The sequence below is a fragment of the Podarcis bocagei genome (genome assembly GCF_964188305.1).
Source record: "Podarcis bocagei genome assembly, chromosome: 15".
Taxonomy (NCBI): Eukaryota; Metazoa; Chordata; class Lepidosauria; order Squamata; family Lacertidae; genus Podarcis; species Podarcis bocagei.
Genome location: NC_138141.1, coordinates 35,093,623 through 35,120,725, shown reverse-complemented (window position 1 = coordinate 35,120,725; position 27,103 = coordinate 35,093,623). Strand labels below are relative to the sequence as shown.

At 46.4% G+C, this 27,103-nt stretch overlaps 1 protein-coding gene and 1 long non-coding RNA gene across 3 annotated transcripts in view; one reads left to right on the top strand and one right to left on the bottom strand.

Moving 5' to 3' along the window:
• The window catches only part of GTF2IRD1 (GTF2I repeat domain containing 1), a 92,128-nt gene extending 67,420 nt beyond the window's left edge, over positions 1-24,708 (bottom strand). The window contains exon 1 of one of the 2 annotated variants that reach the window (XM_081172934.1): positions 24,565-24,708. Coding sequence is in view for 1 of the 2 variants with exons in the window: in XM_081172933.1 (XP_081029059.1) it covers positions 12,015-12,038 (24 nt within the window). In the remaining variant the exon portion in view is untranslated. Of the gene's footprint in view, positions 1-12,014; positions 12,194-24,564 lie in introns of those variants that run through there. The other variant, XM_081172933.1, reaches the window with a different exon arrangement.
• Positions 24,709-25,672: 964 nt separating this feature from the next.
• Positions 25,673-26,553, top strand: LOC308574923. Its single transcript, XR_014002635.1, has 2 exons — positions 25,673-25,820; positions 26,062-26,553. It is a non-coding gene; the product is annotated as an uncharacterized lncRNA (long non-coding RNA).
• Positions 26,554-27,103: the final 550 nt, after the last annotated feature.

Here is a 27,103-nt window from a genome sequence, read left to right as displayed (position 1 = left end):
GCTTTCGAACTGCTAGGTTGGCAGGAGCAGGGACCGAGCAGCGGGGATTTGAACTGCCGACCTTCTGATCGGCAAGTCCTAGGCTCTGTGATTTAACCCACAGCGCCGCCCGCATCCCACTGTAATAAAAACATTTACCACTGTAAATGTTGTTGTTTTATACCCTGGGTTGCCCCAGCCACTCTGGCCAGCTTCAAACTTATATAAAAACATAATAAAATACTGAACATTAAAATTTCAGAGTCACAACCATCTTTTCCCTCACCCTCTCCTTGCTTTCTGCTAAACACACACATGCACGCGTGCACACACAACTGCGGTTCAGCTACTGTTTGCGTGACCAGGGTAAAAAATAAATAAATACATCCTCAATCTCAATTCCAGGCCCCTACGGTGCCTATGGCAACTGGCATCCGTCGCCTTGGAAACTAATCTCGTGGTATTTGAACAACGTAACAAGGGCCTTTAATCTCCCAAACACTGTAAATCTTTATTCTCACCCGCTTGGCGAGATCCAGAAGAGGCAATATAAAAAGCCTGTTGTTCCCACCTGGAAAGGGAGCTCCCTTGACTAGGGTTTTGTATACACGGGGTGGTTGTGTGTGTTTTTCTCTCCCCCAACTCAAAAGGGAGGGCAGCGCGGCCTACGGAGAGAGGCCTACCGCCAAGTAAATAATTAGTCACATTTCATGAGGCAAAAAATGCGTTCCCTGAGGCGTTGGGGACTCGGAAGAGCTGCACACTCAGCGTTTCCACGCTAACCTATTCCCCACATTTAAAATCAAAAGCATGGGTTATTAATTTGCACTTATATTCCACCTTTCCTCCAAGGGGCTCCAGGTGGAGTAGACATCATATTATTATTATTATTATTATTATTATTATTATTATTATTATTATTATTATTTGTACGCTGGCCATATAACTGGGTTGCCCCAGCCACAATGGGCAGCTTCCAACAAAATATAAAAACAAAGTAAAACATCAAACATTAAAAACTCCCCTATACAAGGCTGGCTTCAGATGTCTTCTGAATGTCATATTGCTGCTTATCTCCTTGACATCTGGTGGCAGGGGGTTCCACAAGGTAGGTGCCACTACCAAGAAGGCCCTCTGCCTGGTTCCCTGTAACTTCCGCCCTTGTTTTATCCTTGCAGCAGTCCTGCGAAACAGCATTTGAAATTCACCAGGGGCATTTTGCACCTGGCTAACGGCCACTTGCGACCAAGTGAAGATGCCCAGTTGCACCTGGAGTTGCATGCCTGGAGATCATTGGATCTGGACTGTTTTCACACACGAGCAACACACCCTGTAGAATTCTATCTGCGCTCTTTTATCTGCACAATCAGAACAAATTTCAGGAATCATATTGAAAAACACAACTTTTGAGCCGTCTGTCCCGCGAACAACAACTAGACATTACATATTGGTGACTGTAACCCTTGCTTAAGGATTTATATATGAGAATTTCTAACACTTCCTGTGAGGAAGAAAAGGTTGAAAAAATGAGGAAGGGAGGGACCCCCAAAGTCATCCAGTGAGTTTGATTGCTTGAGTGAAGATTTGAAATGGAGGCCCCATTTGAACTATACAGTGGCACCTCGGGTTCCAGACACTTCAGGTTACAGACTCCGCTAACCCAGAAATAGTACCTCGGTTTAAGAACTTTGCTTCAGGATGAGACCAGAAACCACGCAGCGGTGGCGCGGCAGGCCCCATTAGCTAAAATGGTACCTCAGGTTAAGAACTGTTTCAGGTTGAGAATGGACCTCCAGAACGAATTAAGTTCTTAACCCAAGGTACCACTGTACTTTGAAAGCACTATTATACAGTGGTACCTCATGTTAAGTACATAATTCGTTCCGGAGTTCCATACTTAACCTGAAACTGTTCTTAACCTGAAGCACCACTTTAGTTAATGGGGGCCTCCTGCTGCCGCTGCGCCGCCGGAGCACAATTTCTGTTCTCATCCTGAAGCAAAGTTCTTAACCTGAAGCACTATTTCTGGGTTAGTGGAGTCTGTGACCTGAAGCGTATGTAACCTGAGGTACCACTGTACAACATTAACTGTTTGTGGCTTCCTCTAAAGCATCCTGGGAACTGTAGTTCGTTAAGGGTGCTGAGGATTGTTAGGAGACCCCCTTACCCCCTTTCCACTTCACAGAACTACAATTCCCAGGATGCTTTAACAATCCCTCTTCAGAGGGAGCTGTGGGAATTGTAGGTCTTGGGAGGGGGATAGGCGGGGCATGCTAACAACTCTCAGCAGCCTTGGGCAAGAAGCCACAGCTCCCAGGATTCTTGTACGGAAGCCATGGCTGAATGAAGCGGTTTCATGGTGCTTTAAATGTACAGTGTAGTTGGAGCCTAAGGCTCGCCCTCGGCTATGAGTCAGACCACAGAACAATCCCTAACGACTCGAGGAAGCCGCCTTACACCAGCTCAGACATTTTGGCTGCCTAACTCAGTATTGTCCACTCCCAACCGTCAGAGGCTCTCCAGAGTCCCGTTTCCATCACCCGCTCCCTAATCCTTTTTAATCTGGAGATGCAAGGGATTAAACCTGGGACCTTCTGCATGAAAAACATGTGCTCTACCACTGATCTGTGGATTACTTATTACTAGCAGCCTCATACCTGCTGCCGATGCTCAGGAATTCAAAAAATCAGTGCAGTTTTGAACCCAGCGGCTAAAGACCAGTGGTTACAGTCCACCATATTGATTCAAATTGCCGTCCGACTGTATCCAACCATGAAAACCTGTACCTTGGACTCAGGAACCGTCATGGAAAAGTTGGTTAAAATCAGTGCAAGTTTGAAAGGTCCGGTCTCCAAGGCTCAGTGTCGGGAGACCTTGTGGTGGTTTGTGGAGGAAAGCAAGTCTCTGTGAAAGAGCTTGGTTGAAGTGTGATAATACTGGTGCCAGTTGTTGATGGTAAGGGGACTTTTCCTTGACGTTGCTATGTCATTAAGTCCACACATCAGAGCAACTCCTCTGCTTCCTGAGACCTGTCCATGGTTCTGAAGGACCCAGATCTGACCACCTTTGGTGCTCTGATTCAATGTTCTCAGTCCCTCTAACCTGCTGGTTCCTGCTCTCTACTGCTCTCTCTGATCCAGATCCCTCTATGGGTTTAGCCTCAGTCTCATCAGGATTTATCAATCGGAAGGTGAAGGAGCATATCCCAAGATTCTTTGGGGGAAACTTAAAAGTGGTATGATTTGAATGTATGGGGCAGATGGGGCCTCAGTGGCAGAGCACATCCTTTCCATGCAAAGCCTCCTATGCTCAATCCCCAGCTGGGAAAGACTTCTGTCCGAATCCCTGACAAGCAGCTGCCAGCCAGTGTTGACAGTACTGGGCTAGATGGACCAATGTTCTGACTCCAGTGGAAGGCAGCACCCTATGCTGCTACGTGCTGGAGACTGAGGCCAGGAAATAGAGGCTGTGCCTAGCAAACAGGGACAGCTGGAGCATATGCTGTTTGCAGATGAATATTTGGTGTACGGAATACTAATTACCTGAGCATCTCAAGATCCACAGCTAAATGGTGGATTTTGCACCACAGACCCTCCAAATGTCCCGATTTTCCAGGGACAGTCCTAGATTTACAGAAGCCATCATAGTTTCTGATTTGATCCTGGAATGTCCTGCTTTTCCTTAGGACATCCCTATTTTCATGGGAGAAATGTTGGAGGATATGGAGTTATGCGACCCCCGAGCCAAGGAGATAAGTAACTATACAACCTTGAGAAGACATCTGAATGCAGCCCTGTATAGGGACGCTTTTAATGTTGGAAGCCACCCAGAGTGGCTGGGACAACCCAGTCAGATGGGTGGGGTATAATAATAATACTAATTCAGTGGTACCTCGGGATACATACGCTTCAGGTTACAGACTCCACTAACCCAGAAATAGTACCTCGGGTTAAGAACTTTGCTTCAGGATGAGAACAGAAATCGCATGGAGGCAGCGGGAGGCCCCATTAGCTAAAGTGGTGCTTCAGGTTAAGAACAGTTTCAGGTTAAGAACAGACCTCCAGAACGAATTAAGTTCTTAACCCGAGGTACCACTGTACTAATAATGGTAATAATAATGATAATAATAAATACTAATACTAATACTAATACTACGTCTCTTATTTTCATTGGAGAAATATTGGAAGGTATGTCACCAACTTACAGGTTCTTAAAAGGGGGATTTGATTAATTCAATAGGATAAAGGCTCTCAGCTGCACCAGCCTTAATGCTTGCTTACGACCTGCAGGACCAGCAGTAGTAATGGCTCTAATATCCCTGGGGAAGGTAAATCAGGAGAGGACTTTTGCTCTTGAGTCCTGCTTGTGGGCTTCCCAGAGGCATCTGGCCAGTTGCTCTGGAATACAGGATGCCAGACTAGAGATCCTGCAGCCATGCACTTCTTGCTCCTCCTTCCCTTCCTGCATTCCTACTAGGGAAAGTGGGGGAGATGAAACCTCCTCTTCAGACAACAAGGAATTTGGTACACCAGCAAACGCTCCCTAATCTCCTCCCCGCAACTCTTAAAAGGCTTCCCGTTTTCCACGGCGCTCAAATCTTATCACGTCTTATTTGCATATTGCATAAATATTTATTTGCTTCTAATCCTGCAAACAAAACTTGCCTTCAGGGTGGTGGGGGAAGGAATGAAAATGATATTTTTAAAAGAAGAAGAAGAAGAAGTAGCAGCAGCGACTCTTAATCAGAAATGGCAGCCTTCGGGAAACTGGAAACAAAAATGGCATGGCGGGCTTTACCAGAGGAAGGAGGTGGTTGTTGCCACCAGAGCAGGACTTTCAGGCAGCTGTCTAGGCACCTCCTAAGAAGAACAAGTAGGAGACTATTCCATAGCTAGGGAGCCACCACTAAGAAGGCCCTCTCTCCCTGGTGGCCTACTCCCACTGTTGAAGGCTACTAAATTTAATGGACTGATTGACACAACTGTTCTAAAATTATTCAGGGTGTGGTCAGAAATAAAAGTTTTTCTTCCTATCTCCTTTTACTAGAAACTGACGGGCAGGAGCTTCAGGGCACACACAGGAAAGCACTTCTTCATTCAAGGAGTAATGAGTATCTGCTGCAAGATGTGGTCATTGGAAGTGCAATAGCAGGGATCATTCAGTTTGCAACTTAAGGGCTAATTCTGTTGGTGCTAACATCAACTAGCCAGGGGTGGGGCAGGTGGTGTTGCTTAGCAACCAGGCAGAGTGGCATGATCTTTGCTGAGGTGGCACATGCTCCAATTGGCTGTGTCGTTCTGAGGGAGATTTCCTCTGTATGTTTGGTTGAATGTCTCCTCACTATGTACAAAGCCCGAAGAAAGATAAAACCTCCCTGTCCCTTTCTCCTCAAATTATACGCTGTTTCTGTTCAAGTTTTTTCAGTAAAGTGTTGTCGGGATTTTTCTTTAAGCAGCTTTGCTACCAGGAGTGATGGTTGCCCTTTAGAAGCAATTAGATAAATCTATGGCGAAGGAAAGGTTTATGTATGGCTACCAATTATACCTATATTAGTAGAGAGTCAGAGAGATCATGCCTCTGAATTTCAGCTGCCGGGGAACAAAAGGGCTATTGCACTCATGTCCTGCTTCCCATAGGTAGGGAAACGGGATGCAGGATTAAATGGACCACTGAGCTCATCCGCCACATCTCATCGTATGATCTTAGGTCAGCCACTAGCAGGCAGTAACAAAAAATGACGCTCCACAATTTGCCCCCAAGAGGTATCAAGGCAAATGGGATCACCCAGATCTAAAGGCCTCTCCACGTAAATCAAGACACTGGAGCCTCGCTTGTGACAGTAACCATCAGACGCCACTCTTAATTATATCTTGCCATGGGCCGAAGGATGAAGGGCAAAACACATTTGCCGGTACCTAGACTTCTCCTCCTGTGATCAAAGTGCTTGCGATCGGAAGCAGCGTAAACCTGAAAAAGTGACTCTCGTTTTCTCTCGAAAACAGCTTCTCCTTTTTCTACAGTGGTGCCTCGCAAGACGAAAATAATCCGTTCCCCGAGTCTCTTCATCTAGCGGTTTTTTCGTCTTGCGAAGCAACCCTATTAGCGGCTTAGCGGATTAGCGCTATTAGCGGTTTAGTGGCTATTAAAGGCTTAGCGTCTTAGCAGCTAAAAGGCTATTAGCAGCTTAGCAGCTTAGAAAAAGGGGGGGAGCGAAAAAAAATCGTAAGACTCGCAAGACGTTTTCGTCTTGCGAAGCAAGCCCATAGGGAAATTCGTCTTGCGAAGCAGCTCAAAAACGGAAAACCCTTTCGTCTAGCGGGTTTTCCGTCTTGCGAGGCATTCGTCTTGCGGGACACTACTGTATCAGCAGCACACAGAGACAGAAGATGAGTTGCAAGAGGTGAGGGGGATCTGAGAAAGTCACGCAGGAAATCAGAAGCGGTATTTGCTGCCAAGCCATTTCCCGGCCGAAGATGACTGCAAGGAAGAAATCTCCAGGAACGGTACCAAAACGAGGATGGAGAAAGCTTTGCCTGCTGATATTTTTGGAATCGAAGAGCAAATACTGCAAGAACAGCCTTATTTATTCTTTCTCCTGTCTGTAGTACCTGCACCTTTCAGGAGAGGAACCACATAAACGTATACAAACACCTCCACCTGACAGCTTTGTGTCGGAAGCTCTCTTCTGTTGAGCCAGTCTAGTTCAGTATTATCTGCATAGAGTAACGGGCAGTGATTTCCCAAGGTTTCAAGCAAGGGGTGCAATTCAGATGTGGAGGTTACTGTGTTAAGTTTTCCTGGTTGCAGCGCTGTCTCCCCTGTCCATTTTCTAATGTTCCTTCCGCACTGCATTCCCTGTTTGTTATGTTATAGAGCTGTGGCTTTTTGATCGATACAGCGCCATGGCATGCTAAATTTCACACGCACCCTGGGCGTGGAGCGGCACAACAACAAGACATGCTGCCTCCATTAATGCTTCTGCGACTCCATGATTTACCCATGGAAATGTTGGTAAAGAACTACACTGGAATATTTCCCCAAATTTTGCTAGACAGCATTTTCCATGAAGACCACAGGGAAAATACAGTGCAAAAAAACTCGTGATTTTCCAGGGAGTCGAAAGCAATTTTAGAAACTCATATATATATAAGCTAATTGCCAAACGGCGCCTTAAACCTAGGTTACGGTTGCCACAATGGAATGTCTAGGCACCTTCTTTTTGCAATTGATTTTGTTAATTATTTATTATTATTTATTATTATTATTATTATTATTATTATTATTATTATTATTAATTTCTATACAGCTTTATAGTCTAAATAAAAACATCTCAAAGCACTTTACAACACATTGAAACATCAAATAAAACAGTCCAGGATAAAACAAATGAAAGCTTCAAGAAAAATCCTCTAAGTGACATTTTGCTTTCCCCATATTTATTCCTGCCAGTGCTGCTGCCAGTCAGTGTAGGTAATGCTGAAAGAGACCACTGATCTGATTGGCTGTAAGGCTGTTACCTCTATTCCTCTTCCATAGACAGTCAGAGGGAGGCCTTGGAAGCTGCCACCAACCCTTAGCATCTGAACAGCAGACCAAGCAAGTAAACAGATCACTTGATCACGATCTTTCCAACGATGGCGAGAAGGATAGCATTTCTCTTTAAAGCTTACCAATTATTTTTCAGGGAGCATCCATATATATTTTATGCAATTCAGTGTCCTTGGCTGCCCTGGGCAACGTACAAGGACATCCAGTTCCTTCCTCTGCAATTTCACTTCTATTGGTTGCCTGGGCACGTAACGCTAAGCCATGGTTTGCTTTAACTATGCTTGGCTGAACAAACCAGGATCATTCTCGCAGATGGGCCAAGTAACCATGGCTTGTTCCACTGAACGTTGGCTCCATTTTCAGTCTACTCTTACCTTGCCCTCTGTAGCAGGGTGAGCCCCTGGGGCAGGGCTCTGAAACACGCCAGGGTTGTGGGTTGGATGCAATGGGAGAGCACAGTTAATGAAAGCCAAGATTCGTAATCCAAACAAACCATAGTTCTCTGGCTTGGGTGGTTTTGGGATGCACAAACCATAGTTAAGCCAAACCACGGTGTAGTGTTATGTGTGAACCTGACCATGTAGTTGCGGTAGTTAAGAAGGCATATTTGATACACCACAACAGAGGGACAACAAACAGAGGCATAAATATAGATTATTACAGTGACATATCATAAACTGATAGCCATTCCCCAATCCCCGCAATGGCAGTCGCTGTTTTAAGATTCTGCCGTCCTTTTTCTGTCTTAAGCTGAACTTCTAAAGCAGAAGGACAGGATTGGGGGGGGGGGACCATATTTGGCTTTGGGCAAATTGCTTGTTTTGATTCCCCCTAGCAGCACCTTTCTTTATTCATTTTCAAAATGGTTCCTTTTGTCTCTAATTTAGCGGTTTGAGAATTGCGCTCCTGGAAGGGAGGAAAGGGGAGGGAAAGGAAAACTCCTCCGCTTTGATGTTTGTAATTCATTAACGATATTGGTGCTTCTCGAAACATCACTGTCTTGTTCCCCGTGGGAATGACACCTGCATAAACGCGACCCTCTCAGCAGAGATGCTTACGGACCACTTCACAACGAAAGCTGACTCGGGCCATACCCAAACTGACTCTGAATGCAAGCGATGTAAACATATATGGAGCTTGTCAAAAGCAGAGTGGGACAGGAGGGGGGCAGAGGGGTAGATGAATAATAGGGCCTTTTCATTTCTTTTGCATCATTAGCGCAGGAAAAGGGTTGTACAGTGCTGCTTTGGTTGTCAAACCTAATCCATTCCGGGAGTGCGTCCGACTTCCAGAATCATTTGGAAACCAAGGCGCGGCTTCTGATTGGCTGCAGGAGCTTCCTGCGCTCAATCGGAAGCCACGGAAGCCACGTCGGACATTCGGCTTCCAAAAAACGTTCACAAACCGGAACACTTACTTCCAGGTTTGCAGTGTTAGGGAGCTGTTTTGTTCGGGAACCAAGCCATTTGACAACCAAGGTGTTGTTGTTGTTGTTTAGTCGTGTCCAACTCTTTGTGACCCCATGGACCAGAACACGCCAGGCACTCCTGTCTTCCACCACCTCCCTCAGTTTGGTCAAACTCATGCTGGTAGCTTCGAGAACACTCTCCAACCATCTCGTCCTCTGTCGTCCCCTTCTCCTTGTGCCCTCCATCTTTCCCAACATCAGGGTCTTTTCCAGGGAGTCTTCTCTTCTCATGAGGGGGCCAAAGTAATGGAGCCTCAGCTTCAGAATCTGTCCTTCCAGTGAGCACTCAGGGCTGATTTCCTTCAGAATGAAGAGGTTTGATCTTCTTGCAGTCCATGGGACTCTCAAGAGTCTCCTCCAGCACCATAATTCAAAAGCATCAATTCTTTGGTGATCAGCCTTCCTTATGGTCCAGCTCTCACTTCCATACATCACTACTGGGAAAACCATGGCTTTAACTATACGGACCTTGACAACCAAAGTACAGTGGTGCCTCGCAAGACGAAAAGAATCCGTTCTATGATTCTCTTCGTCTAGCGGTTTTTTCGTCTTGCGAAGCAAGCCCATTGACGGATTAGCGGATTAGCACTATTACCGCTATTAGCGGCTTATCGGATCAGCTGATAAGCGGCTTAGCGGCTTAGAAAAAGGAGGGGAAAGGAAAAATAAACCCGCAGGAACTCGCAAGACATTTTCGTCTTGCGAAGCAAGCCCATAGGTGATTCGTTTTGCGAAGCACCTCCAAAACGGAAAACTCTTTCGTCTAGCGAGTTTTCCGTCTTGCGAGGCATTCATCTTGCGGGGCACCACTGTACCACTATACTTCAAAAATTTTTTGCAGAGCTTTAGTAGTTGTAGTGGCCATAATGAATGAAAAATCAATAGGCTCTTGCATTTTATCTACCCATTACACAGAATGAGGTGTTAGTCTTAGCCCTGTTTAGACATTAAGATTGCAGGTGGGGAAGGGAGGGAGGGAGAGATGCATGCTGTCCACATACTGAGGGCATGATGGCACAAAGTTCCGGCTCAGGAAAACAGCAATGTATTTCCCAGAGATGCAAATCTGCAGATATGTCCCACAGATATTGCATGAAATGCAAGCAAAGGTGGAGAGCAACAGTTTGCCCTCTTCTCTCTTTAAAAAGGTAAAGATAAAACCATTAGGTCCCATTAGGCCAACTCTGGGGTTGCGGCACTCATCTCGCTTTATTGGCCGAGGGAGCCGGCGTACAGCTTCCGGGTCATGTGGCCAGCATGACTAAGCCGCTTCTGGCGAACCAGAGCAGTGCATGGAAACACCGTTTACCTTCCCGCCAGAGTGGTACCTATTTATCTACTTGCACTTTGATGTGCTTTCAAACTGCTAGGTTGGCAGGAGCAGGGACCGAGCAACGGGAGCTCACCCCGTCGCGGGGATTTGAACCGCCGACCTTCAGATCGGCAAGTCCTAGGCTCTGTGGTTTAACCCACAGCGGCACCCGCGTCCCCTGTTCTCTCTTTACATGAGGTTAATTGCATGGATCAAGACCAGCTGAATAGGGCTACTGAGTTGGCAGAATTCAGAACTCCGTCACTTTAGATTTGGAAGTGAGTGAATGAGTTTGATTTTCCCAGTCGTTCCTTGCATAAAAGTCCAGTCCAGATTCATGTAGGGTTTACTCCTTAGCCCTTTCTTCTCCCGAAGATGTCCCGCAAGGCAGTGGATACGCGTTCTTCCCTGGGGTTTACTCCCAAAGCCTTTCTCATGAATGGGTATAGCCGCAAGGCAGCAGAGGTTTAGGATCAGAGCCGTGTTCGAAATTAGCCAGGCACTTTTTGCACCTGGCTATCTGTGGGATGTAATCCACTGGGAGCAGTCAAATACAACATTCCTTGTTTTCCTAGAGTGGACGTGCAAGGGGATGTTGGTCTACTTCCTGTTACACCTGGCTGGAGCATCCTTCCTTGCATGTGACTAGTGGGTGGGCGTGACCTTTCCAGATTTGGTAAAAGGCCAAGGCATGCTGCCATGCTCGCTCGCTCTCTTTTCCATCTTCCTTTCCTCCTGCGAACTTCCTGAACCGCTGGCTGCCAGCCACGCAGTCCCCCAGATCATCTCCCTTATGGGGTAAACCTCTTTGTATATGTTTGTAACTTTAAGCCTAAAAGCCTGCCTTCAGGGATCACACTGTGCTCTGCCTGATTGTGCTTTTTATTGCTTATGAATAAGACTGTGGTGCCTTTATTCTTTTATAGGAGGGATTCAAGGGGTCTTACCAGGAAAATACAGTGGTGCCTCGCAAGACGAAAAGAATCCGTTCCGTGATTCTCTAGCGGTTTTTTCGTCTTGCGAAGCAAGCCCATTGACGGATTAGAGGATTAGCGCTATTAGCTTATCGGATCAGCTGATAAGCGGCTTAGCGGCTTAGAAAAAGGGGGGGAGGAAAAAAACCCCGCAGGAACTCGCAAGACATTTTCGTCTTGCGAAGCAAGCCCATAGGAGATTCGTTTTGCGAAGCACCTCCAAAACGGAAAACTCTTTCGTCTAGCGAGTTTTCCCTCTTGCGAGGCATTCGTCTTGCGGGGCACCACTGTATTAGAACACAATTCAATCTGGACAAGTCTGCAACCAGTTTTCTGCTGCGTAAAGGGGAATGCACTCTGCTAAGTAAAGGAACTTGCTAGTGCAAGTTAGGAAGGATATTAATAAACAACATATCCTCTCCTGCCACCCTGAACATTCCCACACTATCGGACACTTGCGACCAAGTGAAGATGCCTGGGTACCAGGATGGTGCCTCAAATTTCCACTGTCTGGAGGTGCATGCCTGCGGATCATTGGATCTGGATTGCTTTCACACACTGTAGAATTCTATCCGTTCTATTTTATCTGCACCATCAGCATGAATTTCTGATTCATTCAAAACGCTTTTTCTGAGCCTGAGCAGGAGCAGTCAACAATGTCAGAGCTAATTGTTCTAGCTTGTCTTCACATACCCCCCACTGCCCTGCTCACAGTTGTGAAGAATATTCTTACCTTATGAATGTTCCGTGTCACCATTAAGAAAAAGAGATTGGAATAGGCCAATATATACGTGGGCTGTCCCTGGATCAAGTGACTTTTCTTCTTTCAAGTTCTCAAAGTTCTTGACCTAGCTGAAGGTTGTCATCTGAACTAACCAGATGCTTAACTGGTAATCAATCACAGTCAGTGCATCATTTGAAAAAAATCAGACTTTGGAGCCATCTTCCCCCAAATGGCAACTAGACATTCCGTTTTGGTGACTTGGTTCAAAAAGCCGTTTGGTGCGTCGCTTATATTATGTGAGTTTCTAACACTGGATCAGAGTTCTCTTCCCCAATATGCAGCAGCTAAAAGCAATACTGGATCACAAAGATTCCTGCATTTCAGGGGGTTGGACTACTAGAGGATCCTTGGAGGATCCCTTCCAGCTCTGTGGTTCTATGATCCTATAAAAGGAAGACGCAAGAAAACAACCGATGATCATCATCAATCTTAACAACACAAAGAGCAGGAAAGGCGAGTCTGTTGTAAGAGGAGTGTTGGTGAATCATGAGATACTAGCAACTGATTGACAGGTGAATTTTCTATGAAGAGTGACCCTTGCGTGCCAGAAGGAAATGCAGACAGAAGTGGTTTGGTCAACCGCTCCACGCCTAACATGGTTAAAAGCTACAATAAAGCCTGAACAAAAATAACATCTAGTCACACATGTACTTGTATGATAATGTGTTCACACACAAGCAGATCTGTTGGCAAACACTATATATATATATATATATATATATATATATATATATATATATATATTTGCAGGTTTTGGTGTCTTCGGGTGTCTTCCCGTGTAAGAGTTGGGGTGTCTAGGCGACGTTTCGCCTAGACACCCCAACTCTTACACGGGAAGACACCCGAAGACACCAAAACCTGCATTCCTGTACCCGTGAAAATCTACGAAAGCATATATATATTTATATATATATTTATATATATACACACACACACACACACACACACATTTTATCTGAATACAAGAGGTCAACAGTGTGACTTTAAAGCAGGCATAGGCAAACTCGGCCCTCCAGATGTTTTTTGGGACTACAACTCCCATCATCCCTAGCTAACAGGACCAGTGGTCAGGGATGATGGGAGCCTATGCCTGCTTTAAAGCTTCAGTAAATGAGCAGTAGGGAAATAAGCAGGTTATGCAAATGAATTATATACTGAACATTCAGAATTTCCTGTTCATTTTTTAGCCATTTACTGTTTATGGCAAAAATCAATAAATGGGGGAAGAGTTATAACAACACACTACAATTAAACAAAAACCAGTCATGTTGCATCATGGTTAACTCACTTCAAAAGCTCCTGAAATCAACCAAGGTTCTGCCTTCCTGTTGGTTAAACATACCTCATCTCTAAACTAAAAAAAAAGTTTTCAAAATATTTGAATGGTCAGTCGATCAAATAATCTTTTCTACTTTTGACCAGTCAAATACCCAGTCCTGAATAAAAACTCTGGTCCAGATATTACTGGAGAGACCCCAGAGGCACAGGACACAGAGGGATCTCACCTAATGACTCCTACAAAAACCTGGAGCCAGCACTGCAGCCCAGAACTAGTATGGTGTGATGGTTGATGTGTTGGACTGGGGGTGGATCAAACACAGGGGGGAAACACTATAAATAAGTCAGAAATTAGATTGTTTTTAAAAATCCCTATGGGAAATTGTGTTGTAAAATTTCCTGCTCTCTGGCGCCATCTGGTGTTCCTAGTTCATAGCGCATTCAAATCGCTGTTTCTCTACTAATGTAGCTGAGTCTTAGGAGCTGACAAACCAGGGTTCAAATCCTCATTCATCCACAAAGCTCGCTGGGTTACCTTGGCCCAGTCATGCGCTCGCTCTGTCTCTCTCAGCCTGGCCTACTTCACAGGGTTGTTATGAGGACCAAATGAGAACCACGTTTCCTTGAAGGAAAGGCAAGATACAAATGTCATAATAATAAAGGAAAGGGGGGGAAGGAGACGCATTTCTTCTGCCCACCTCGCCGTCGACTGCAGCTTCCCCTGCGCTTCTCTTTTTAAATCAATACGACCTGACACTAATTCTAATGGTTTTAATAAATGTTTAATGCCTCACTCAAAGGCCTCCCGCCTCTCGCTCCCCACCGCAAGATTTGTATTAATAGCGTTGGGGCCCAATTTCACCAGGGGTTTTTAAAACTGCTTGGCATAGGTGCGTGTCCTTAAAAACGAGAAACACTTTCCGTGGCGGCCTCTCTTCATAAAACTGGTCAGAGAAGCTGTGGCAAGAGGCCAGCAAGGATGGAGAGAGGAGAGGAGGCAAGGGGGGAAATTCACACGAGGTAAAATGAGGCAGAGGGAGAAGACAGACCACTTGAGGCCGCTATGAACAACATCTACGATCCGGAAGCAGGCGGGGGGACTGAAAGTCTGCCCCCCAACCATCTTCAAAACAAGCCTTCATCTCCCTTCCACAGCCAGGGCGGACGAGACACAGGAAATCTGGGGTTGGATCGAACCCACAACCCTGAGATGAAGAATCTCATACCCTCCAACATTCCTCAGATGCAAATAGGGACATTCCTTGCTCCCCACCCAACTGACCCTCCTTGACCCCCCCCCCCATTTTTTTGCACAAAGCATTCAAAAATAAAGAGTCCTTGCACTCCGCTTCCCCTTTTTTCTTGCCCAGCTGCCAAAGGGAAAAGGTTAGCAGCACCCATAGAGAGGCCATGGGATGCTCCTTCTAAGCCGCCATCGCTCAGGACAAACGCCGGCTTCTCTTCCTCCCAAAACTGGGAGTCCCTTCCATCTCTACAATTCTCTGATTTAACAATCAATTCCTTTTCCCAGGGGGCTCTGGGAACTGTAACTCTGTGAGCGAAACAGGGATCCTTAACAACTCCCAGACCCTTTAACAAACTACAGTTCCCAGGATGCTTTGGGAGCAGTGCCAGAAACACAGGTATACAGTGGTACCTCTGGTTACGTATTTAATTCGTTCCAGAGATCCATTCTTAACCTGAAACTGTTCTTAACCTGAAGCACCACTTTAGCTAATGGGGCCTCCCGCTGCCACCGTGCCGCCAGAGCATGATTTCTGTTCTCATCTTGAAGCAAAGTTCTTAACCCGAGGTAGTATTTCTGGGTTAGCAGAGTCTGTAACCTGAAGCATATGTAACCTGAAGCGTATGTAACCCAAGTTACCACTGTATAATCTAATCACCAAATGGCCTAGGTTACGGGTTGCCTTTTATTTTCTTGCAATGGAGTTGTTTATTATAATTATCATTAATAATTTCATTTCTATGCCGCTTTACGTTTTAAAGAACGAATCTCAAAGCACATCAAAACATCAAATAAAACAATCCAGAACAGGACAAAGACTAGCCTCGTGGAAAATATTTCAGCTCTTTCTCAGAGAGACCTTTTGCTTCCCCTAGTAACCAACCTGGCATCCAGAAATCTCCATGTGGTCGCAATTGGACCCACGGCAGCTGCAAAACGCTCCTGGCGCCTGGATAATTTCTAGCACTTTTGGTGAAAGGTATAGGAAGATGCCTCAGACTGCATGAGACCATCAGTTTACCTAGCTCAGGCATTTCCAAAGTCCGTTTCGGAGGTCTAATCCTGCCCACCGGTCGATTTAATCTGGCCCCCATGGCAGTATACGTCCTGAGGTAAAATCCGGCCCTCACGCATGTTCACTTCATCAAATCTGGCCCTCTCTGAAAAAAGTTTGGGCACCCCTCACCTAGCTCAATATGGTGTACCTGTCCACACCTAACAGATCTCAGCACCTGTTAACCTATTACAGTTCCCAGGATGCTTTGGGAGAAGCCATGGCCGTTAAAGTGGTGTAATAGTACTTTAAATCCTCTCTCAGCCTAGCCAACCTTGCGAATCTGATTGGGAGGATCAAATGAGCTCGGTACGTGCCCAGCCTCGAGGTCCTTGCAGAAGGGACAGGCCAGCAAGGCAAGAAATAAAAAAAATAATCATAATATTCTACATCTGCCGTCGGAAGGCGCAAGGAAAGAGAAGGAACAGGCTAGCCCTTAACAATAGAAACTCAGCTGCTGTCTACTCAGCCCAGTATCTAGATTAAAATCACACAGAAAACGTTCCATGTGACCCAGATATGATGGCAGGCGTCTACTTTTTCGGCCCTGGAAAATAAGTGGAATTCAAAACCTGTGCCTTATCAGGAAAGGCTTGTGGCGGCCAAAGCGGTTTCAGAATACACCTCGGACCTGGATCGGTATCACCGGCCGTCACTCTAGGCGCTAGATAACAAAAAACGGAGGTCATCCTCAGCCGCCTTCCCGCGCTAAAGCGCCAGGTAACTGGGTGCAGGCCAAACAAGGAGAGAGGGAAATGAGATCAGACGTGGAAAAGCAGTTTAAGGGAGAATTTGTGTTCTCTCTCCCCTGTTCCCCCTCACTGTGAGAGCTAGCACACTGCACAGGCTGGATATAGGGAATGTTTGCAGTGATTCACCGCTGGATTAAAAAGGGGGCTGTGTGGGGAGAGGGAGAGAAACAGCTTGAAGTGCAAGCGGTGAGAGGAATCTCACAAAGGAGGCTATATTTGCAAATGCAACAAAATGATCCTCCCACACTAGCAAGGAACCGAGTCTTTGGAACTCCCTGCCCATTGATATTAGGCAAAAACACCTGGCAAAAACTTCCTTTGTTCAATTAAACAAGCCACCCCAGACATGTCGTTTTGACACGCAATCCAATATGTCGCTTTGTTTTTTAATGTATATATTTAAAATGGCCAATTTTATTTCCTAGGTAGAGGGAATTATTGGTCACTTTGATATATGTTTTATGTAGGGTTTTCTGATGATTAAGCAGTATATAGAGCCCATTAGTCAGTAGAAAATGAGAGTCTTAAACTCAGGGTGATGGCTTCAAGCAACACATTGGGCAAAAGATTTCTGCATTGCAAGGGGTTGAAATAGATGACCCCTGGGACCCCTTCCAACTCTTAGGATTCTGTGAAATAGGGGGCTGAGGTTCACCCCATCTAGAAGCTCTCTCTTGTGACAGGCTGCTCAGGAGCTACTTAAGGAGCAGCCCTGATGGATCAGAACGAAAAGGTTTGTCTGTTGCTGTTGAATTTATATACTGCCCTATATCAGGTCTATGGGCGGTTCACAGAATAAAATCAAAACATAAAACCACAAAATAGAATAAAAACAATACCCCCCCCCCGAAACAAACAACACGTTTTAAAAGGGCATAGGATGTCAATAAGATCAACCAAAGCCTGGTTAAAAAGGAACGGTTTTGCCTGCATAATGAAGTAGCCAGGCGAACTTCCCTGGGGAGAGCATTCCACAGATGGGGAGCCACTGCAGAAAAGGCCCTGTTCTCGTGTTGTCACCCTCTGGACCTCTTGAGGAAGAGGCACACGAAGAAGGGCCTCAGAAGATGATCTCAGGGTCTGGGTAGGTTCATATGGAAAGAAGCGGTCCTTGAGGTACTGCGGTCCTGAGCCATTTAAGGCTTTATAGGTCAAAACCAGACTTTGAATTGGGCCTGGAAACTAATTGGTAGCCAGTGCAGTCGGACCAGGATCAGTGTAGTATGCCCAAACCGTCTTTGAGCAACCTGGCCGCTGAATTTGGTGGCGAAGATAGCGCAGTAGAACCTCCAGTTTCAGTGCAGTATACCTTTGAACCCTGTAGAGAGCCTGTGTGGTGTAGTTTTTAGAGTGTCAGGCTAGGGCCTAGGAGACCAGGGTTCAAATTCCCCACTCTGCCAGGAAGCTCAGTGGGGAACTTTGGGCCACTCACCACCTCCCTCAGCCTAATCTACCTCACAGGGATGTTGTGGGAATCAAATGATGAGGGGGGAAACCACATAGGTCACCTTTACCTCCTTGGAGGAAAGAATAGTGGGATACAACTACAGTATGTAGGTATGTATGTGTAAATAAATAGGGACACAAATATTTAGTGGTTTTAACATCTACAAAGGGTGGGGGGAGGAATACATCTCCTGCAAACACTCCCTTGAAACAACCTTCTTTAATATATTTATAATAGGGCAGTGGAGGAGAAAGATGTCCTGGCTGGAGGGTGAGGTTTTTGTTTTTGTTTTAACCCACAGTTTCAGAGAGAGAACAAAATTATCCCACTTAAATTGTCAATAGAACCCAAAATCTGGCATCGTGATCCGATCCCGCCAATCTATTTTCTTTCTTTCTTTTAGTGTGCAGACAACCGAATCTGGCTACAGATGCATACGGCTTGAAGGGGCTCCAAAGGCCATCTAGCCCAACCCACTGCTATGAAGAAATCCCAGACAGAAAATGCTTGACAGGTAGCCCACACCACCTCAATTTAAAAACCTCCAAGTCCACCACCTTCCCAGGGCATCCGTTCCACTGCCAAACAGCTCTTAGTGTCAGAAAGCTCTTCATAATAATAATAATAATAATAATAATAATAATAATAATAATAATAATAATAATAATAATAATAATAATTTATTTATACCCCGCCCATCTGGCTGGGCTTCCCCGGCCACTCTGGGCGGCTTCCAAAAGAATATTAAAATACTATAATACATCAAACATTAAAAGCTTCCCGAATGTTTAGTTGGAATCTCCTTTCTCGTCATCTGAATCCTTTGGTTTGGGCTGTGCCCTCCAGGGCAGGAGAAAACAAGCTTGCTCCATCTTCCATGCGATAGCCCTTGAGATATTTGAAGATGGCTAGCCTATCTCCTCTCCGTCTCTTTTCCAGGTTAAACATCCCCAACTCCTTCAACCATTCCTCATGAGGCTTGGCTTCCACACCCTTGATCAACATCCTTCTTAAATTGTGGTGCATAGAATTGGACACAGTATTCCAGGTGTGGTCTGCCCAACGCGGAATAGAGCGGTACCATGACTTCCCTTGATCTGGACACTATTACTTCCGTTGATGCAGCCCGGAATAGCATGAGCTTTTTTTGCTGCTGCATCCCAGTTGATGACTGTGTTTTTCACCTTACCTTTAAATAGCAGGAGATGGCAGATATAGATAACCCAGCACACCCCTCTTCTCTCCCCCTTGTTAGAGGGCTGAAGAAGCTTTTATTCCAAACTGAGTCTTGCTTCTGCGGGGTGTTTTTGTAAAATCTTCCTTTTTTTCTTGAGAGCTGGATTTTAATACAGCTGAATGCTTTTAATTTTTACAAGACCGTTTAGATTGCATTGTGCAGCAGTTACATCGTTGTTTTCATTGAAAGCAGCGTGGGGAAATTTGGAATAAAATAAAAAAAATCCAGCTAATTAACAAAACAAGCAGACAAACGAATTATTGGCTTGCGGTCGGGAGTGAAGGCTTCAGACAGCAGACTGAGGAGACTGTCCATAAATCAAGTCGGGTTCATCTTAAACAGAAACCCCATCCATCTCTCAAGCAGACAGAATATAACCCTTTGAACAAAACATAACCTTTAAAACACTTTCCGGTTCTGAGTAATTCTTGCTCTGAAAGCAGCAAAGTGCAATGCGTAGAACAGTTGCCGACTTTGCCCACTGGGTGCTCTCTGTAGTCCTCCAACTATAACTCCCATCAGTCCCAGCCAGAACAGCACCTGGTTGACAACAGCACAGCAGTGTGTCCTACATTACAGAAAGCAGTCCTCTTTTTGACTGCCTGGGTCCAGTTTAAAACATAAGAAACCATCAGAGGCGAGGTGACAGGGGCACCCTCGCCAGGGGCAGGGGTGGTTCACTCACAGATGCTCTTCGATAAAAATACCGTATTTTTTGCTCTATAAGACTTACTTTTTCCCTCCTAAAAAGTAAGGGGAAATGTGTGTGCGTCTTATGGAGCGAATGCAGGCTGCACAGCTATCCCAGAAGCCAGAACAGGAAGAGGGATCGCTGCTTTCGCTGCGCAGCAATCCTTCTTGCTGTTCTGGCTTCTGAGATTCGGAATATTTTTTTTGTTTTCCTCCTCCAAAAACTAGGTGCGTCTTGTGGTCTGATGCGTCTTATAGAGCAAAAAATACGGTAATTACCTTACCTATTCCGATCTGGGGTTGCATTCAGACATGTGGAATCTTACGCTAGTTTTCCTGGTTATAATGCTTCTGTCCCATTCCCAGTGTTAGAAATTCAGATGACACTTTAAACCTGGGTTATGGTCACTGCAACGTAAGGCACTTTTCTTTTTCCCCCCTCTTTTGCAATGGCATTTATTTTATTTATTTATTTATTTACCGCTTTATATTTTAAAGGAGGTCAGGAATCTCAACACAGTTTGTTGTTGTTTAGTCGTTTAGTCTTGTCTGACTCTTTGTGACCCCATGGACCAGAGCACGCCAGGCACTCCTGTCTTCCACTGCCTCCCACAGTTTGGTCAAACTCATGCTGGTAGCTTCGAGAACACTATCCAACCATCTCTGTCGTCCCCTTCTCCTTGTGCCCTCCATCTTTCCCCACATCAGAGTCTTTTCCAGGGAGTCTTCTCTTCTCATGAGGTGGCCAAAGTATTGGAGCCTCAGCTTCAGGATCTGTCCTTCCAGTGAGCACTCAGGGCTGATTTCCTTACGAATGGATCGGTTTGATCTTCTTGCAGTCCATGGAACTCTCAAGAGTCTTCTCCAGCACCATAATTCAACAACACATTAAAACACCCATTGAAACAATCCAGAACAGATTCAAGCTTCCGGGAAAATATTTCAGATCCTTCTCTCCAAGTGACATTTTGCTTTCCCCATATTTATTTATTTACCTACTGAATTATAGAGCTGCCCCATATCAGAAGGACTCTAGGAAGCCAATGTGGTGTAGCGGTTAGAGTGTCGGACTAGGAATCTGGGAGATCAGGGTTCAAATCCCCACTCAGTCATAAGCTCAAGGGGTGGCCGTGAGCCAATGGCTGTCTCTCGTTCAAACCTACCTCACAGGGCTGCTGTGAGAATAAAATGGGGAGGGAAGAGCCATGCGTGCCACCTTTAGCTCCTCAGATATAAAAGCAATAAGAAACATTCACGCAATTGGCTGTTATTAACTGTGGGACGCAGGTGGCGCTGTGGGTTAAACCACAGAGCCTAGGACTTGCCGATCAGAAGGTCGAATCCCCGTGACGGGGTGAGCTCCCGTTGCTCAGTCCCTGCTCCTGCCAACCTAGCAGTTCGAAAGCATGTCAAAGTGCAAGTAGATAAATAGGTACCACTCCGGCGGGAAGGTAAATGGCGTTTCCGTGCGCTGCTCTGGTTCGCCAGAAGCGGCTTAGTCATGCTGGCCACATGACCCGGAAGCTGTACGCCGGCTCCCTCAGCCAGTAAAGCGAGATGAGCACTGCAACCCCAGAGTTGGTCACGACTCGACCTAATGGTCAAGGGTCCCTTTACCTTTAAACTGTGGTTTATATAGAACATTTAAATTCATGAAGTGCTTCCCAACCAAGATTTTTTTTTTTGTCCCCAATGCTCAAATTATGGGCAAAGGGCTTCTATACACAAAATCTGCAAATCTCCCTTCCAACAGAACTCAGTGCTAAATGCTATTTGTTCTCCTAACCTAGTATTGTATGCTGGGCCATTGGGAAGTCAAGAGTATTAATGAATATTTTGCCATCACCTCCAACCAAGTTCTGTCCCTTTTTTTAAACTGGCGATCCCTGGGATCGAACCTAAGACCTTGTGCATGTTCGTTTGCAAAAAAAAACCTTGAAGCAGTTTACAAAAAGAATAAACAAAACAATTAAAAAGTGATTGCTTGAAAACAGTAAAAAAGCAACAATCTGGAACATTCAAAAAAAATTAAAATCGGCACTAAACTCAAAAGCAGATTAAACACACACATTAAATTTATACTTATCTGGACAGGCTTGTCTAAACAAAAAAAATTTTAGCAGGCACCAAAAAGAGAACAGTGAAGGTGTCTCCCTGATATCAATCGCAGAGAGTTCCAAAGTATAGGTTTCTTACAAATGCTGCTTGGTTATGACATGGCACCTTAGAGAAGGGATTGACCAAACTGAATTCACTCAAAGCCACACAGTGAACTATGACAGAAGGAGGTGGGGGGGAGTAGCCTTCTGGGTCAAGCATGACTCCTTATGCACAGGAAAAAACACTCCATCTCTCTTGAAAGACACGCATGAATATATATCCTTGACGCACAGAATTGTCACGCACCCCTCACCCTGCTTGCCATCTCCACCACAGAGCACAGAACCTGCGCAGGTGAATAGCCCCGTTCAATTTTTCCATTAACAGGTAAACCTGAACTGGAAAATGTGCCGGCATGTGCAACATACCGAGGGGAATTTAATCCGACAGGAACTCTTGCGGCACATTGCCCTTCCTGACCAAATTCCTCACTGTGTCATTTTTTTTTTAAAAAAAGGAATAAATCTTTGCCAGGGTGCAACTTGCCAAGCAGACCTGGAGTTTAACCTCTCCCTTGCCCCCCTGAACCTCTCTTCCGCAACAGCCCTGCTTGCAATTTCCCTTCAGAAAGGGCAAAGCGCATGGTCACATTTTTCTGCGTCTGGTTAGCGGTTTTCTATTATTATTTTTTTAAAAAAGACCTAGGGAGTGCCTCGCCGGTTAAACCACCCGTTTCTATTTTTAAGCCGAACTGCTGTGCTGGGTTATCCACACAAAACACACACACACTTTCCTCCTGCAGCCTCTTCCGTGCTTGTGGATAAATCTGTTTTGGGGTTGTTTTTTTAAAGCGACTTGCCTTCTTGCAAAGTGCCGCAAAGCTGATCGATGCAACCCAGGAGGAAGGCCTGGCCGCCCCTGCTGATGCCAAGTCATCCAGGAATACTCTGGAGGTGCCAGTACAACCCCCCCCTTTTCCTTTATATTAAAAAAGCATCAGTCACATGCACAGGGGTGGGGGAATAAATCTGCCCCCACTCCATCAAAGATATGGTTTTTTTGGGGGGGGAGCAGAGGGGGCTGAAGTCAGACCAGCTCTCCAGGTATACGGAGGCAGGGAATATTCCCAACCCGACCTGGAGATGCCAGGGATACAGATCACCCTCCTCCTAAAGCGCTGGTCCTCCTTTTTTAAAAAAACGTACTGTAAATACAACACCAAGTACAGAAAGGATAACTGAGGCTAAATGCAGTGATACAGAGAACCTTCCAAAACCCAGCACACTTTCCCCTTTTGCTGGGGGTGGGAACAGGGTGACCAGGGCTTACCCAAAGCTCGGCCCAACGTCCCTTTTTTTATTTTACAGAGCTAAACTGCCAAGCATCCGAAGGATGAAGCCTCTGAGCATATGCAGAGCGCCTTTTGCTCACCCACGAATCAAACAGCAAGCAGGCCGCACGCACAGGGAGGGAAGGGATTTCTACTTTTTGAAGGCTGGGAGGGATCCAGGTGGGTGCTTTTATTATAAAATTTAAGCAATAATCAGATCTCTCTGATTAGGAGAGAAATGTTACAAGGGATTGGTTAGAGTTGGGGAGAGATAGAGAATTGCCCTTTAAAAAAAAAGCAACAACTCGGGGCAGAACTTGGAGCAGAAATTGAAAATGTGATAATGATTGCCATAAATAGCTGTTCAAAGTAAGAATGCAGGCAGTGTCAAAATGGTTAAACCGCATTGAGTTCTCCCCTTCCTCACTGACAGTTTGCAGCCCAACATGAAATTGGAAGGCCGGGTCGAAAAGAGAAAAGACTGGATGTGTTTGCAGTCTGAAAAAGAGCTCCCAATTTTCAAGTTTGGGGGAGAGGGGTGAATGGCTGTTGCAAGTCCAGGTAGGTGCGGGGGGGGGGGTGGAAGAGAACCAGAAACTGCATGAAAAGCAGCAAAGTGTTGTGGATGGGAGAGAGAGAGAGAGAGAGAGAGAGAGAGAGAGAGAGAGAGAGAGAGAGAGAAAGAAAGAAAGAAAGAAAGAAAGGGTGAAAGGTCTTAGTCAATCATCAACTCACTTTCCTATAGCTTGGCTTCCCCACACTGACCTCATTCCCAAACCGCAGAGGAGGAGGAGGATGCCAGAGGAAGACTCAACCCCCCCTCCCCACACAAACCATCTCACCATCAACATTTCCTGCAACTCAGCTTGAAATTAACCTTTCCCCCCAACCCAACCCCACCGGGACAAGAGGAAAAAGCACGGACGCAACCTGCTCTCCACCCCAAGACGCAAACCGTAAGCTCCCCAAAACACACACACACAACAAATAACGACTGCGATGTCTTACACCTGAGACACATCAGGGCTGGCTGGCCATCTAGCCCTCCCCCCCCACCCCTCTTTCTCCAACTCCTCCCTGGCAGACCAGCCCCCTCCCCACCGTCTTTGAATTCCGAATAATCCCACCTCCCCGCCCCCCCCGGAACATCCGCAAGACCGGCGCAAACTGCAAAACTGCGCGCCCGCAAAACGCGCGCGCGCAAAAATCAAGGCGCAAAAGAGAAATGAGATGGGGGGGTGGGGGTGCTCGCGATGCAAACGTGGGGGGGGGGGAGGTGGGATGTGGATCTGGACCAGGGCAAAGTAGAAGGGGTGAGTGGGGGGGTGTAGGTTGTTGGGGGGGGTCTGGAAAAGTTACTCTTACCGCAGGGATCAGCTTCTCCCAGCTGCCGGCTCCTCCTGCCTGGATTGCAGGGTGGAATTAATCTGTATAGAGGAGGAGGAGGAGGAAAGAGAGAGAGGAGGGAAGAGGAGGAGGAGGGTGGGGGGACAGGAAGGGGGGTGGGGGTAATCGGCACCCTGGGCGCCCCGGGGGTGGGGGTGGATGCTACGGGGAGGGGGGTGGCGGGCCGAGCAGGGGGGGCCCATGCAGCCAGCCCCTTCCTCCCGGGGGCTGCAGCGCAGGCGAGCGAGGGGGAGGGCGCCTCTTTGTTCTGTAATCCCAGTAAGATTGCCACCCATTCGCCCCGGCTCTAATCCCAGCCCCGCTCAAGAGCCGCATCCATTGGCTGCCATTTACATACAGGATTAAGAGGCAGGGAAAGGGAAAGCAGGCAGACAGAGAGAGAGAGAGAGAGAGTTTTGCAGCAGCAGCAGCAGCAGCAGCAAATTGTAAACTGCAGGCGTGCAAGAGCTTTCTCTCTCCCTCTCTCCGTGTTTGTGGGTCTTTCTGCCCGAGATAAATAAAGGCTTCCTTTTTTTCCTCCAATGTATTTTCTAGGATGCAAAGAAACCCCCGCAGCAGAATTTAGAGGAAGAGGCCCCCATCAAGTTGGATGGCTTTTAAAAGGCGGATTGGGACCAGTTTGTGGATGAGGAGGCTGAGGGCTGCAGAGGGGGCGACGCTCTGCCCCCACGGGTCGGAGGCAGCAGTGCCTCTGAATGTCGGTTGTTGGAAACACCAGGAGGGGGGAGTTGCTTTTGTGCACGGATCCTGCTGGAGGGTTTCCCTCACCCAGGTGCTGAGCCAGGGTGCTGGGCAGAGTGGGCTGCTGGCCTGATCCGGCAATGCTCTTCTGTCTTTCTTATGGGTTTTCAGGTCAGCTCAGCGGAGGAATCCCGCAAAGCAGCCCAAGAGGATCGGAAGGGAAATGCTCTGGCTGTTTCTCAAGGAGGAAGGTCTCATCCGCCCAAGTGCAGAGGTTGGGTGGCCCCCTCCCATGTATGATCCAGCTGAGATCCCTGCATTGCAGGGGGTTGGACTAGATGACCCCTGGGGTGCCTTCCAGTTCTGTGAGTCTATGTTCCTCCATGGGGGAAGGTTGTAAAATAAGCAATACCCAATCTATTTCGGAGTGTGTCCTTATCGGGAGAGTTGCAAAGTTCCCCTAAATGTGTTGATGGCTTTCGGCATGTTAAGCTATGCGACCTTCAGATCAAATCCACACTGTACAGTGGTACGTCTGGTTACTTACTTAATTCATTCCGGAGGTCCGTTCTTAACCTGAAACTGTTCTTAACCCGAGGTACCACTTTAGCTAATGGGGCCTCCTGCCGCTGCGCCACCGGAGCACGATTTTTGTTCTCATCCTGAAGCAAAGTTCTTAACCTGAGGTAATATTTCTGGGTAACCGGAGTCTGTAACCTGAAGCGCCTGTAACCTGAAGCGTATGTAACCCGAGGTACCACTGTACATTGAAAGCACATGGCTTCCCTCTTAAATAATCCTGGGAGCTGTAGTTTGTTAAGAGTGCTAGGAATTGTAGTTCTTTGTGGAGCAAACTACATTTCCCAGGATCCTTTTGTGCTTTCAGTGTGGCCTGGAGAGCTGCTGCCAGTCAGTGCAGACTAGCCTGCCCCAGCAGCCTTGAATCACAGCTGCCTTTGGCTCCCAGCATCAAAGAGCTGAGCAAGTTGAAAAGCACAGATCCCACGGGGCTGATTCCTGAGGATCTTCACTTCCTGCATCCATTGGGGAAACTGTCCATTCATTTATAACGTTTGCATCCTGTGTGTTAACCAGCAACTGACCTCTCCTCAAGTCCCCTGATGGCTAAGCTTACTCTGGAGTCTTGGGTGAGGGACTTTGTCAAAAGTGTTTTGCAGTCTAGGTGCATCAGGTCAACTGTATCCTATCCGAGTTAAATCACTGGCAATTTGCTTTTATTATTAAAGATTTTCTTGATTTACAAAAGTGTGTGCAATGTGTCTCTTTCATATTCCTGCCCCCCCCCCCATGTAACATTTTTACAAATCAGTTTCATTTGTTGAGACATTGGGAAGAAAAGGGGGAAAGAGGTGGAGGGGGGAAAGATAGGTGGAGGTGGGGTTGGGTGGCGATGTTTCTATTTTACCTACTATATGTAGGGTTTGGTGTCAGAGTTGTGCAGGTTCTTTGCTGTTCACTTGTGTTCCTTTGGTGGTGAGAGAGGTTGGGGTTGGCCTAGGGTGTGGTTATTCATTTGTGGTTGGCTGTGGTGGTCTTTGTTTTCATGTGTGAGTGGGTGTTTTGGATCAGGGTAGCCATATTAATTTGTATGCTGTTGGTGGATTTTTGTCGTTGTCTTGTTGGGCTGTGTATGTCTTCTTCTGTTTGTCCCCGTGTCAGTTTCAGTTTATTGGTTAATTTTTCTAGTAGGGCTGTTTCCCATACTATTTGGTACCATTGGTCCATGCTTGCACATACCTCCACATGTGGTGGGAGTGCCCCAAAATCCAACTATTCTGGACAACAACCATACGAG